We start from the raw sequence: 15,034 nt of genomic DNA, 5'->3' as shown, positions 1-15,034 counted from the left end.
AGCTTGCCAGCAGGTTGACTGCGTATAAATGTTCAGGCAATGGTATTCTTTTAAAACAAAAATAAGGGATTGACTTCTTTGCATTTTGCCTTCATGTGTGTCTGTGTGCCGCTTTTGTGTCTGGTGGCAAAGAGGAATGCTCAGGAACTAGAGCTATGGATGGCTGTGTGTCACCATGTGGGTGCCGGGATCCGATCAGGGTCCTCTGAAAGAGCAGTCAGTGCTCTCAATTGCTGAAACCGTCCCTCCATTTTGAAATTATGTTCTTCAAAGTTTGTATGATCCGTGTTCTGGCACGTGGCAAAAGCATCCACAAGACAGAGAGGCAAGACTCCCACCACTGACGCTTAACCCTATTAACACTGCAGATAGTCAGATGGATATTAGGCAAACAAATGGGATCCAAATGTTCCTCTATCATTAATAAGCTACCAGTGTTGGAAAATACCCTGTGGCAGTACAAAGCGCTGTTTAACAGTGATGCTTGGTAGATAACATGTGACATGCGACTTCTAAGCCTTACAAGTGGACACTTACAGCTCAAAACTAGACTGTGAGGCTGGTTGTTGTGGATGTTTGGGTTTATGACATGTAAACATGTTTTTGTTATAATTCCAAGTTGGGGGGGGGTTTAGTTTGTCCACACCTGTTAAGTGTCTCTGCGGCGAGTGGTCTTTGCCAGGTGGAATTAGTTGACTCCTGAGGACTTTGAGGGGTGTAAATATGACAGCCCTGAGGAAGAAGGCGCAGCTGCTTGGGGGAGGCCTGCTTGCTGCTGGCTCGTCCTGCTGCTGCGTTTGCTGTTTGCTCATTTGCTGGTTACCTCTGGATTTCTTGAGGACCCATATTGCTGTTGCCCTCCAAAGAATCTTACCCAGTGGGAAGTAGCAGAGAGAACTCTATCTCCTGTCCCCACTAACCTTCTTTCCCTCCTACCCGGTGTTGGGGTTGGAAGGGAGGTAGAAGCCTTTAAGAACCCTAAATAAAGTAGGTTTGATAAAAAAAAAAAATCTAGGTCAACAGATGATGTTACAGTTTCTGTTTCCAATGAATAATGTGAAGATGTAACTTTGTTGCCATTTCAGGACCTTTTTATGCTAATGAGAGAGAAGATGACAGTTGCTGAACTTATGGCTGTTTTGCCATTCAACATTCCCTTTATATTTTGCAGTATTATTTTTAAACAGGTTGTTTTGGATTAGGGTGTTGTGAGTGGAGGAATGTGACTCAGTAAAGCACCAGGAAACAATTTCAAGGCTCAAAATAAACAGCGAGCAGGGGGAACCAAAAGTTTGCCTCCAGATGCAGACTTAGTTGTTTTAATTTATTATAACTATCAAAGTGGTTACAGTGAATGCAGGCCTGGCTCGGAGACACACACCTGGGGAGAAGGAGGAAGAGAGAGCTTAGGAAATCAGTGTTCTCCTTAGCTTCAGGTCTGAGGCTTGCTTGAGTTACACGAGACGTGCCTCATAAGATTGTAACAACATCATGAAAAACAAGGTAAAGATTGCTGAGAAGGTAAAGTGTCTTGAGTAGGTAAAGAGTTCACCAACCAAGAAAGAGGACCTAAGTCTGATACCCAGATCCATGTGGAAAAGAGCTGGGTGATGGAGGCTGGGGCATGGCTTAGCGATTAGGAGCAACTGTTGCTCTTGAAGAGGAGCAGAGTTTGGTTCCCGGAGACCACGTTAACTGATTCACAACTGCTTGTAAGTCCACCTCTGGAGGAGACAAATAATGCCCTCTTCTGGCCTTTGGAGGATCCATACTGACGTGTGGACGGCCACATAGACAAAGACGAAACAAGCAAACATCTAGAAATATATAGCTTGGTGTAGTGGCATGCGCTTGTAATCCCAGGGCCAAGGACGTGGACACAGGAGGGTCCCTGGGTCTCTCTGGCCAGCCAGTCTAGTTGAATTGGGAAGCCCCAGGTCCTAGTGAGAAGAGGTGGCTTCAAATACAATACAACGTACCAAAACAAAACAACGCAAGGCAGGCAGCAAGGATCCTATCAGATTGACTTCTGGTACTCATAAACATGCAGACATAGATGCGGACACTGCCCCCCCCCCTCTTACACACACATGCACACACAAACTCCATATAGACAAAACAAAGGGGATTCAAGGGCAGCATGAGTATGCCCCTGCTTCCGTCAGTGCTGGAAGAGAGATTGCAGGTCATACCACATTTCACATCTGAGACAGCCTCGCTCTGCAGCCAGGTTGGCCTCAGCCTCCTGCCTCCTGCCTCTGCCTCTCCAGTGCTGGGGTTACAGCTATACCACTTGGTAAATCCCTTCGCTTTACAAATGATGAAGCTTTCAGACACAAAGGACAACAGAACTGTGGTCACTTGGTAAGATTAGCAATGGGGGGGGGCTTAAGGAAGAAAGTGAGGTTCTCCACATCTGCTCTAAAAGCAAAGGGGAGTGTGGGCGTGGCCTGTGGTTCTGTAATCCTGGCAACCAGAAGGTGAGGCAGGAAGATGCAGTGAGTCCAAGGCCCAGCCTGGGCTAGGAGTGAGCTGGTGTCTCTTAAGACACATACATACAAAGGAAGGGAGAGAGGGGAGAGAGAGGAAGGAAAGGAGGAAGGGCATTCTATACATGAGAAATGGATTTAATTTGTCCAAGAGGCAGCAAAATGAGTCTGGTAAGAGGGAAGGGCTCAAGCTGAGAGTTTACATTTCTTAAATCCCCCCCCCCCACACACACACACACAGTGTCTCATGCAGCATAGGCTGTCCTTGAACTCTCCCCTGAGTGCCGGGATTACAGATGGACTAGATGCCTGGCTGTGGAGAGACCATAACTTTAGTCCTGTCTGTCAACGTGGAAATGACAGCAGCCAGAGCCAGTTCGAGGCTTTGAATACCAACTCTGGAATTTGACCCTTTATGATCTCATTCTTCATGACTGCTGCTGCTTTACTACTTTTTAACTTTTCTCTGGTTCTAGGAATTGACTCTAGAACTGATACACAAAAGGTTAACCAGCACCAGCATTCTGTCACTGACCTACATTCCTGGCTCACTTACTGTGCTCAGAAGGCGTTTTAGACATTTATTTCCTAATTACCTCCTCAAGAAATTTTAATACAAAGTGAATCTTTGGATTATTTACAGGACAAAAGTAATAGAAATCTAATGATAAGCTCTTTAGTTAGTAGCTAGTTAGTAGCTGTTGCATTTTTTTTTTCAACTGTGCTTTACAAAATGTAAGCCAGTAGATATCACAGCTCAAACATGACTGATTTTGGGGCTGTGGAGATGGCTCAGCGGCTCAGAACACTGGCTGCTCTTCCAGAGGTCCTGAGTTCAATTGTTAGCAACCACACAGCCATCTGTAATGGGATCCGGTGCCCTCTTCTGGTGTGCATGAAGACGGAGCACTCATGTATATAAAATACATAAAGAAAAATGACTGACTTCATTCCCTTAGCACCGAGGAAGCCAGGCCCAACTGAAACCCTGTACACAGCTTTTCAACAGAACCGCCTTTCTTCGGTGAATTTACAATGATGCCTAGAAACAAAAGAAAAAGTACCCCTGTCCCAGAGCGAGACTGAGTGGCAACCCTGTATACACAGAAGCAGCCGACCTAGAAAGCCCCCCTGCGATACCCAAGCATCGTGGGGAAAGGCAGGTGCCAGGACATGGTGGAATGAAAGCCTTCCTCCCCACCCCCCAGCCAAGGAGGGTATATATGTCTCAGTGGTAGAGTACTTGCTAGTATATGTGAGGCCTTGGGTTTTTCTCTAGCATTGCCAAACAAGAAAACACTACACCGTAAACCAAACTAGATAAAACAAACAAACAAACAAACAAACAAACAAACAAAAAAACTAACAGAGAAGCAAAACAAACCCAACTTTTTACAAAACTTACAATGTTACTGTGTTTTGGGAAAGATAAAGTGTTTAGGGAAAAATTTATACACAATGACCAGGAACGGCTTATTCACATTTGCAGATCTGATCCAGCATTTGAAAACTCTTTTTGGGGAAGGTTCAAGAGAGAGAGTCTCATTCTATAGTTCTGGGATGCACTGTGTAGCCCAGGCTTGTCTTGAAATCATGGTAATCTTTCTGAATTAATGTAATCCATCACAAGCTAAAACTAAAGGAAAACTATGATCATAGAAATAAGCACAGAATTACTAATACAATACTGAAGAATACTGTTCCAATTAGACGGGTACCCACAAGACAAGACAGCATGGCGCTCACTAAAGAACAGACAAATGGACAGTGAGGCAGCAATTTGCCAAAATTAAAAATTATGCTCTGTGAGACAAAGTGCCAAGGGAATGATGCAATAAGCCCCAGAAAGAGCAAACATCTTTGTAAAAGCATCTAAAGCTCTATACCCAGAATATACCAAGATCTAGAACTCAACAGGAGGACAGACAATCCAATTAAAAATGGCAGAAGAATCTGAACACCAAAGAATAAGCAACACTCATAAACAGAGCAACTGACCATATGGAAAGATGATGAAAAGATGCTCAGTATCAAATTTCTTGAGGGAATTTGGGAATGAAAACAAAAAGGAAATAGGCAGGTGTGATGACACACACTTTTGATCCCTGTGAGTTCGAGGCCAGCCTGGTCTACAAAGCAAGTCCGGGACAGCCAGGGCACTGTTACACAGAGAAACCCTGTCTCAGATAAACCAAAACCAAACCAAAGCAAAACAAAAAAACCTAAAAAACTAAAACAAAAAGGAAATAAGCCTCCTGTATTCGAGCAGTCAGCTCTCACCCCAAATAGACAGTACAGAATTCTGCCGAGAAGGAACCAGAAATGCTAAACTACTTTGGTTGGCAGCATGCTAGCCTCTTACGGAACTAGGCAGTTGTGCTGCCTTAGCCAGCAGCCACATTGCTCGGAATTAGCCTGACTCAGCTGAAAAGTATGTCCACGCAAAGACTTGCACACACGTTCATGGCAGCTGTATTTACGCCACGGAGCTTTACTCATCAATAAGAAAAAGCTATCAAGTCACGAAAAGACATAAAGGACCCTGAAAGGCATAGCGCTGAGTGAAAAGAAGCCCGCCAGAAGAGTCCATGCATTGTATAATACCAACTCTGTGGCATCGAGGAATTGCCAGGGACTCAGGAGGAGGAGAGAGAGGGAGGAGCAGGTAAAGCATGGTGGGTTTTCAGGGTCCTGAAGCCATTTTGTGTGAAACCAAACGGTGAACACACCACTGTGCATTTGCCCAAACCTTATCATACAAGAATGAAATCTTATTTGAACCACGGATTACAGTAAAAATTAGGGGGCCCACGTGGGGGAGCCCGAGCGTACACGGAGGAACGAAGGAGCTGTACGTCCCCGGGTTCATCTTAGGCAAACCTAAGGCCATACTGAAACATGATTCTACTAATAGTTAAAAAATAAAAGCAAGGAGACTAAAGTAACTTGTTTAGTTAGAATTTCCAAAGTATGATGGGTATTAGAGAGATGACTCAGTGGTTAAGAGCACTGGCTGTTCCTCCTGATGTCCTGGGTTCCATTCCCAGTATACACGTGACAATTCACAGCCTCCTGGAATTCCAGTTCTGGGGGATCCAAGGCTTCCTTTTAGTCTCTGAAGGTCCCAAGCACACGTGGTACACAGAAATTCATGCTGGCAAAACCACCATACACATAGAATAAAATCAATCTAAAAAAAATATTTAAAAAGGGTATTATGTGTGTCTTGACAGAAGTCATTTCAAACAAATTAATATATGGAAAATACAAAATTTTTATTATATTATACTTTGCTACTCTTTTCAACCTTAATACAGTATCAGGCAGCACAAAGCATGTTTCGGTTTGCAAACAGAAGTATTTCATTTAAAGCGTCCACTAACAAACTCCCCCTCATACACTGGAGAGATTGAATTAAATGTCTTCTTAGAAATGCCATACCAGCAATTTTCTGTTGTCGTTTCTAAAATGCGTACTTCCAAAGCTCTGTTCTTACTTTATGGAGGTGTCCATGGTGCTCTCAGGTGTGGACAAGTCTCTGCCCCTCCTTCAGAGGCAAACAGCCACACTTTCTGCCTCTGGTCTTGAAGTTTATGGGCAAGATCTAGCTCCATAGGTATGAACAGAAACACAGACCTGGCAGGTGACATCGATGTCTGCGCTGAACGTGCCGGGACTGCAGACCACTGCAAGGCAAGGCGGGCTGTCAGTCAACAGAGCTTCCAAGGCCTCGTGTCAACTGCACAAGGGAGTCTCCGGAGCACACCCAAGGTGCTCAGCCAACCAAGTTGTGAAGAGTCCCTCAAGCTTTGGGGCAGTCTTAAACACAGGTGTGAGAACGCTATTTTTTCCTCTCTCTCAGTGTTTGCAAGGCCGCCTCTGTGCCTCATTTATAGGGGCCTGTCTGCAGTGTCTACCTGTTGCTTCCCCAGTCTCTGTCTCCCATCCTGCTGCTGCCCTGCATCGAAGTGCTTTGCAGTCCAGAGGAGAACGGTACAAAGGATCTACAACAGGGTGACCGTATTTAGAAATCTGGGCTCTCAGGTTTGTTTTTTTTTTTGCTTCTCTTTTCTGGGGAAGAATCAATGAAAAAGACCCAGTTCAGTAATCCTAGGTGAGTTATTTGCCTTTTCTCTGGCGTAGGCACACATTTAGGTATTTATAGTTACCGCAACAGCTGGCGCAGTTGCTGTGTAGCCTTTCGTTCTTCCCGAAGCCGGGTCGGCAGTTATCCACCCGCACTATCTGGAAACTGTGGTCCACAAAGTGCATGGCTGGTATAGTTTTATTAAAGCGATGGTACAAAATATATGCTTGGCTCCGAAAAAAGTCCTCTATCCGGTCTCTTGCCTAAGATTTAGAAATACCAGAGAAAAGTGATAATTACTCATTCATTCAATAACCAAACTCCTTCTCACGAATCACAGGCCATAAAACGAAGCAGAAATATTCCTTGCTCATGCATTCGTTGAAATCCTGAAGATCTGTGTTAAAGCCTAAAATAAGAGCTGGGCACAGTGGTGCACACCTGTAATCCCAGTGCTCTGGGAGGCTGAGGCAGGCTGATCTCTGAGTTCGAGGCCAGCCTGTTCTACAAAGCAAGTCTAGGACAGCCAAGGCTATGCAGAGAAACCCTGTCTTGAAACCAGCACCACTTGCCAAAAAAAAAAAAAAAAAAAAAAGCCTAAAATTAGTCAAGCTCTGACTTTACTAATTATTGTTAATTTATACGAGGAGTGGCTACGGGAAACAGTTACACTTTTTTTGGGGAATGGCTTAGCTGGCCATGCACTTTCCTTCCTTGTAACCCCACTGCTGGGGAGGTGGAGGCAGACAGAGCTACGGCTCTGTTGGTCTGACAGGCTAGTCTAGGAGGAGAGGGCGTTCCTGAGACTGACAGCCAACAGCAGCCTTCACACACCTCTATGGCCCTGCACATACACAAACCAGCATACATACATGTAGTGAGATTTCTAGAATTTTGGTTTCTTTAAAAAAAAAAAAGAAATATTGTAAGAATGTGTTTTCATTTTAATCCCAGGTGTGGGGATACGGGGCTGCTTCAGACTGTCCACAGCTGCAAACTATGATTTGCCTCGTGCTCTAGCAGAGGCGTGGTTTTGCCAGCTGCAGATGATTTCTGCGATTGCGTGATGTTTGGAATTCTGGGAACTTTTCAGAGGGCTATGAATACTAGGGACAGGCAGGGTTGTTGGTTGTTCAGGGGGTTGGTCACAGTTTGTTAAGTCGTGCCAAAGAAGAAACAATAGGAAATTAGATTTAAGGATCTCTATTTGTCTCCTCCCTCTTTCCTATCTAATGAAAGGGGGTGAAACTGAGGGATAAAGGGTGGGAAAAAGGAAGAACCCACAAACTTGCATAAACCAGCTACAAGCAAAGAAGAAATTAGATTCATGGATCTCTCTCCCCTCTATCCTTCTTTATCTTCTATCTAGTGATAAGGGGTGAAATGGGTGGTGGTGGTGGAGGGGAAAGAGGGTAAGAAAAAGAAGAACCCACAAATATTGATACACATGGATAAACGCTTGCTTTGACTAGTTTGTAAAATGTCTTTTTCATACATAGAGTAACCAGCAGTATAAACTGGTTGTGTGAACCTGGCCTTTAGTACTTCATATAAACCACACACACACCATCACAAGCATGGAGCTGGCGATGGGAGAACATTTTCCATATGGAAGAGCCCCAGACTTAACCTATGATAACTTGATTATGAAGTTTTTCTTCAGGCCATTGATTAACTTAGAAAATGAAGCCAGGTGATGGTGGAACACTCCTTTAATCCCAGCACTTGGGAGGCAGAGGCAGGTGGAGCTTTATGAGGTTGAGGTTAGCCTGGTCTACAGGGTGAGTTCCAGGACAGCCAGGGATACACAGAGAAACCCCACCTCAAACAAAACAAAGAACCCCCTCAAAACCAATAAGCAAAACCCCAATTGACTAACCAACCAACAAACAAACCAAGGACCCACCTTTCTGCCATAAATAAAATATGTAATACAAGCCTGGGGAGCTACGTAATTTTCAGAGGTTATATGTGTGTGTGTGTGTGTGTAGACATAACACATGTTATGTCTACACACACACACATACATAAATACACACACACATATGCTCACATACCAACAATCTCCACTCAAAAGGCTGAAGCAGGCTGGGGAGAGGTTTAGTGGGTGAAGCTGCTTGCCACCAAGCCTGACTACTTGAGTCCCCCCACCCCCGAGGTCCACCCAGTGGAAGGAGGGACCTGAGTCCTGCAGTCTGTCAAGGAGCTTATCTCTGTGTGCTAACCACTTCTCCACAATAAAGACATCTCGGGGCTGTCGAGACGGCTGAGAGGTGAAGGCGGGACACCAGATGACCTGGTTTGATTCCTGGAACCTACACAGAGGAGGGAGGGAACCAATTCCTACCAGTTGTCTTCTGGCCTTCACGTGTCTGCTATGGCATGTGTGGAAGTGTGCAAATGTACACGTGCACACACATCCACAGACAAAACTTAAACAATTTAAGAGTAACATTTAAACAATTCTTTAAAAAAACCAAAGCAGTGTTGTTTCTCTCTCTCTCTCTCACACACACACATACACACACACACACACACACACACACACATACATAGAGTGTATGTTTGTTTTATGTGTGTGTATGCATACCACGGTTTGTGTGTGGAGGTCAGAGGACAACCTGAGATGGATTTTTTTTTCCTTTGGAGATAGGTTTTCAGGTATACCAGGCTGGCCTTAAACTCACCGTGTAACTAAAGAGGGCCCCGAACTCCTATTGATAAGAAAAAGAATTCGCCAAGAGCGTAGGGGCCGGGCACCGCCGGAGCTCACCTTGAGGATATTGTAATTGGTGGCGTCTTCACAGTCGGCAGTGTTGCTGCACACACTTTTCCAGCCTGGTGCAAAAGGATTCACTGGAGAGGAAAACACGACAGGTACACACCAGCTTCTAATAAGTGCCAGCGATTCAGTAAAGCCCCAAGCGCTTTGGTTGGTGTGCAGGCAGACGTGCGCTGAGCCCGGCTAGCCAATCGGAATGGCAGAGCGAGGCATACCGTTTGACTAACACATGCACTGCGACTTTCCTCCATCTGGGGGCTAATGGAAGTAACCTCAGAACTTGAAGATAGAAATATATTGGATCTGGTTGCTCCCTCAAAAAAAAAAAAAAAAAAAGAAAGAGAAAGAGAAAGAAAAAACCCACCATACCTAAAGTTCTATAAAAAATTATAAGGAAAAATTTAGCTGCATAGTTATAGGTCATGTCAATAAAATGAAACTAACTTTATTATTTATTAATTTTTGGCTTTTTGAGACAGGGTTTCTCTGTGTAGCCTTGGCTGTCCCGGACTCATTTTGTAGACCAGGCTGGCCTCAAACTCACAGCGATTCGCCTGCCTTTCCCTCCCTGAGTGCTAGGACTACAGATGTTTGTCACCATATCCAGCTATGATACTGATTTTAAATGATAATATCATATTTGAAGGTAAATTACTAGTTTGATGACTTTTAAATCACAACCAGGCTATAGTGTGTATCAATGCTTAGCAAACACTTCAAATCTATTATTTATGAGACATCTCATGTTTATATGGCGATTAACTTTATAATCTATCATGGTTTTGAACTAAAGTCATAAAATTAATGCTGTAAAATTTTCACCTTGAAAGGCTATGAATAGCTCATACACGATGTCACGATTTGGAATTTTAACAGAATGGCACTTATATGATGGTTCTATGACATGGCACAACAAATCAGAGATCAAATTATCCAAGATTTTCTTCAGCACTCTAAAGAGGAGGTCATTATATCTTCCTACACAAGATTTTGTGGTAAAGCGCACAGCCATGTGATAAGAATAATCAGGTTCCCGATAGGCTTTGGGGAAAAGTGAGAACAAAAACAATTTCGTCTTGCATTAATTTCTGCAATTAACACATTTCAAAAACATCAAATATCAAACATCATTAATCTTGCAAATCAGGTTAGAAATTGTACTTATCTAATAAAATGCTTTATCCCTCTGTTCACAAAATACCCGTAACTAAGAATTTTAATTAAAAAAAATGTCCCTGTCATTAGAGGTCTGTCTACTTAGGAGAAACGGCTTTAGTGGGGCAGCTACACAGGTAAGCTAACAGTATCAAGAAAAAACATCGGGGCTGGAGAGATGGTTCCATAGTTAAGAGCTGTGGTTCCCAGCTCCCACATCAGGTGATTCACAGCTGCCCATAATTCCATCTCCAGGGCATCAGGACCCCTCCACTGGTCTCTGCTGGCACCTCCACACACATGCACATACCCCCCCCCCCGCCCCACAGACACACACACATAATAAAATAAATCTTGGAGGACTTATATGTACTTATATTACTATATTATAATTACATAAATATATTATTACCAAAGAGCATAAAGTCATATCTCTTCTTTACTGTAGTTTCTTCCTGGGTTTCTGCTTTGATGGTCTTATAGGAAAGAGTACACGTGTAAAGTCCAGATGACAACTCCGTAAAATCCTTCACGACCAGTTTTCCTGAGTCTGTTATGTTTATCTGGCTATTCCCTAACCAGAAAGAGGAAATTACTTGATTATTCAACAGGTAACTTAAACCTTATTCAGAGTCAGGCAGTGGTAGTGCACACCTTTAATCCCAGCACTCAGGAAGCAGAGGCAAGCAAATTTTTGAGTTTGAGGCCAGCCCAGTCTAAAGAGTGAGTTCTAAAACAGCCAGGGCTACAAAGAGAAAAACCAAACCAAAACATTAAATTCAAAGCTATAAACAAACATGCAAAAAATATCAAAATTAATAAACTATTTCAACTTCAAGAACCCAATAATTTTTTTTTTTTTTTTTTAAGACAGGGTCTCACTGGATAGCCCTGGCTGGCCTGAAACTCTAGATTAAGCTGGCCTTGAACTCACAGAGATATGGCTGCTTCTGCCTTCTGTGTGCTGATTTAAAGGCGTGTAGCACCTTGGCCAGTATCCCAGAAAAACAGAACAAAACAAAACAACTGTCATATTACTCTACAGAAAAGCTACAAGAGCTAGGTGTACTTGTGAAATCTATGTTGCTTTTCTTTACTTCTTGGCATCTTGTTTGGACTGATTTATGGCAGTAATTCAGTAAAAAATAAATAAATAAATAAATAAATAGATAAATAAATAAATAAATAAATATATATGATACAAATTAACAATGCTGATATCCCAAGGTACTATTCTAACATGCAAAATTACATATTGATCATGTCACACTGCTGGTGCTTCATGGGTAAACTTTAATACTTATGAAAACATTTCTGAGTAGCTCTGGGAACTAGGGTACAAAATTAACTGCCTTAGGGTAGCAGGACAGCACAGAGGAGGGGTGCTTGAGGGGGACACCCTGGATTCAGTTCCAAGCACTGGGGAAAAAAAATAACAAAAAACTATCTCTTTGGTTAGCCCAGGCCATCTTCAAACTTGTAATTCTCCTGCCTCAGCCTCCTGAGTGCTGTGCTCACAGGCCTGTGCTAACCTGTGAATCTGCTTTACTTTCTACATAGGAAGAACTTAAGTCACAGCCCAAGGGGGAAAAAAAAAGTTGTTTAAGTGTTGAGCAAATTTAATTGCAGTTAAAATTAAATTTATTGGGGACAGAGAAGTTGCCTGGTGTTGCTTTTACAGAAGACCTGGGTTTGATTTTCCAGAACCCATGAGGTGGTTCAGAGATCTCAGTAATTCCAGTTTCATGGGACCGGCTAGCCTCTTCTGATCTCTGGGGGCATCAGACATGAAAGAGGTGCACACACACACACAGGCATGCACACAAAACACTTGCATACAGAGAAATAATAAATTTAATAAGTTTTAAAAATTGAATTTGTTCTTTTCAATACCAACAGCACATTTAAAAAACAGTGTTCACATCATTAAAATATATTAAAATTATTTACCTGTTAATGTATTTTCATTTGGCCCAATCCATAAGTAGGCAGGGTCCACTGTTTCTTTATTAGCACGACTAAGATCCATACAAATAAGGACAGGGCTATTCTCATTTAACTTTACGTATATTTTCACTGTGGCAAAATAAAATTCCGCATAACTGCATTATACAGCAAAATGAAGAAACACATTCCCATTGTTTTGTCTCAGTGATACCAACTAGTTCTTTTTGGATTTTGGTATTTACAAAGTGGCTATAACATGTTGGATGCTAGTTGTCATTTGGGATGAAGTCCTTTTTGCTTCTGATTTGTTTCTGAAGACAGGGTTTCTCTGTGTGGCCTTGGTTGTCCTGAACTCGATGTGTAGACCAGGCTGGCCTCAAACTCACAGAGATCCACCTGCCTCTGCCTCCCTGAGTGCTGGGATTACAGGCGTGGGCCAACAAACCTGCCTCTTTTTGCTTCTTATAGTAGGCCTTTAAATTGTACTTTGTCATATTTTTCTTTATTCTGAGACAGTCTATAAAAAACGTATTTTTTTCTTTTTAATATACACATTTATAAATGGCTTTTGAAATAAGAAGCCTTTGAAGAGATTGTGGAATGAATGTTCAGAGGACGTGACCTTGACGGACAAACTATTTCAAAACTGAAAACTTGGCATTTTCCTCATGCTTCCTGTTGCCCCTGCTAGAAAGGTGTTCTACAGCGACCTACACTGACTCAGTTCGATAGTACGTGGTCTCACAAGATCTTTATTTTTAAGGCCCAGTCATTGCCAGGGTCTCAATCTATAAAGACTATTGTACAGTTTGGCCGTGTAGCGGTGGCGTTGGGGAGGGAAGGGCGCTTAAACGCGGAGATTGTCCTAAACACAATACGACGTGGCTCAGAGTTATCTCAAGGCACCTGGATGGCGAATTCTTCCTGGGGAGCGTAGGAGAGTTAAACTACAGACAGTAGCATTAGAGCTTAAGTGAGTGGGGCCGGTTGACACAAGAGGGAGAGAGGACGCCCTCCCCGTTAAGCGGCTTCACTCAACACAAAGTACAAGCGTTTGAAAGAGAGGTGCTCTCCGGGCAGTGGATCTGTGGTGACGGCTGGGACAGAAGACTAGCGTCGCTCGGGGGATGAAACCATACAAACTCCCCGACCTGCAGGGCCAGCTCCCTCTCCCCTCCTTGAAGAACCCAAGCAGGTGCATCCTCAAGCTCCTGGGACAGGCCTCGCCTGAGAAGCGGCATTTATTACCTGGCTGTCCTACCGTGCCGTAAACAAGGCCTTTCTTACTGAATAAGGAAGAACGCTGCGATTCAACTGCGGAGGGAAGAAAAACCTCTGACATGTTAGTGTTTAGAGGACCCGCGGTTCAGCGGGGGTCGGGGCGGCGGGTCGCGGGGGTAGGGTGGGGAGGCGAAGGCGGAGGAGGAGGCGGCGGAGGCGGGACGGGGGCCCTCAGGCGGAGGGGAGGGGCCTGCGGGCCAAGCCCCACCTCCTACGAGAGACCAGAGCACCGCGGAGAGCAGGGCCCACGCGAGCATCACTGCTCAGGCGCTGGCGGCGACGGCGGAGCTCTCTCCTACCTCAGGCCAGGCCCAATGCCTCCCCATCGCTCCTCTACAGAGCGAAGCAAACCGCCGGGGACATTCCCCCTACCGGTCCCTGGGTACCACGAGGGCGGCTGCTCCCGAGAGCGCCTGCGTGTTCCGGCCCGGCGCGAGGGGCGGGGCGAGTGCGCGCAGGAGAGCCCCGCCCCCTGGCGCAGGCGCAGTCGGGGAGCGCCACGCCCTCCCAAGCCTTTCGCACCTGGCTTCGGGTGCCACGTTCCGTTGATCTCGCCCTGATGGGCCTGGTAGTGTGAAGAGAGAGGAGAGGAAACGAACTGAAGATTTCCGGGGACTTCCTCAGACTAGGGGGCTAAGTAACTGACTTAGAACACAGTGGGTCCCGAGGAGGGCGGTGGCGCCCAACAGCCGGGGGATGCCAGCGCTTGGGGATCTGAAGAAGGGAGAAGTTTGTGAAAATTTCCTCAAAGCGAGGGCCCAGCTCGGGAACTCCCTAGTCCTGACAGAAAGCTAGAGTTGCCGGATTAACCCAACTGCATTCTTCTGACACACAAAACTAAGACCTTGAAGTGCCTACAGCGCACCAAAAGGGTGCCCCAAGACCTTCCCACGTGGAGGAAGGTTGAACCTTTTATTGTTCAGCTTAGAATGTGAGATGATGTAGAGGGACACCCCCCTATGCAAATTTACTCGGAAGTAACTTTGCTTTAGAACGTGTGCTCCTTTCCCCTCAGCTGATGGGAGATAAGTCATTATCCGGGAGCTCCAAAACGGTTTTTCAAAGTTCTTCTTTCCAACCCCGTGCTGGGGACCAAACCCAGGCCCTTCACGGAACTGAATCGTTAACGCCATCATATGTGGTCCCATCTTGACTACTATTTAGGTGACCTGAAAGACCCTGTGTGTTGTTTATTTCTTAGCAGTGGGACATCACCCTCAGTAGTGGTTTTGAGTAGGTTGATAGGTAGGGTGCTCAAGGTTCAGATAGGGTGCAGAATGGTTATTTGGGGTG

The 15,034-nt window shown here is 44.6% G+C and overlaps 1 protein-coding gene across 3 annotated transcripts; it reads right to left on the bottom strand.

Moving 5' to 3' along the window:
• Window positions 1-5,745: 5,745 nt before the first annotated feature.
• Zpbp2 (zona pellucida binding protein 2) lies at window positions 5,746-14,167 on the bottom strand. Of its 3 annotated transcripts, none has more exons than XM_055620616.1 (8): window positions 13,950-14,167; window positions 13,709-13,774; window positions 12,464-12,589; window positions 10,926-11,087; window positions 10,181-10,399; window positions 9,350-9,432; window positions 6,659-6,839; window positions 5,746-6,175 (listed from the first exon to the last, which is right to left on the bottom strand). In XM_055620616.1, exons 1-8 carry the CDS (start codon window positions 13,996-13,998, stop codon window positions 6,081-6,083), a joined length of 981 nt encoding a protein of 326 aa, XP_055476591.1. In that variant the 5' UTR covers window positions 13,999-14,167; the 3' UTR covers window positions 5,746-6,080. The 3 variants fall into 3 exon arrangements, with proteins under 3 accessions (XP_055476591.1, XP_055476592.1, XP_055476593.1); XM_055620617.1 differs by having other exon boundaries at window positions 14,041-14,161; XM_055620618.1 differs by lacking the exon at window positions 10,181-10,399 and having other exon boundaries at window positions 13,950-14,161.
• Window positions 14,168-15,034: the final 867 nt, after the last annotated feature.

The sequence above is a fragment of the Psammomys obesus genome, unplaced genomic scaffold, assembly GCF_907164565.1.
Source record: "Psammomys obesus unplaced genomic scaffold, mPsaObe1.curated_primary_1811, whole genome shotgun sequence".
Taxonomy (NCBI): domain Eukaryota; kingdom Metazoa; phylum Chordata; class Mammalia; order Rodentia; family Muridae; genus Psammomys; species Psammomys obesus.
The sequence above is the reverse complement of the archived record's forward strand: the minus strand, read 5'-3'. Positions and strand labels throughout refer to the sequence as shown.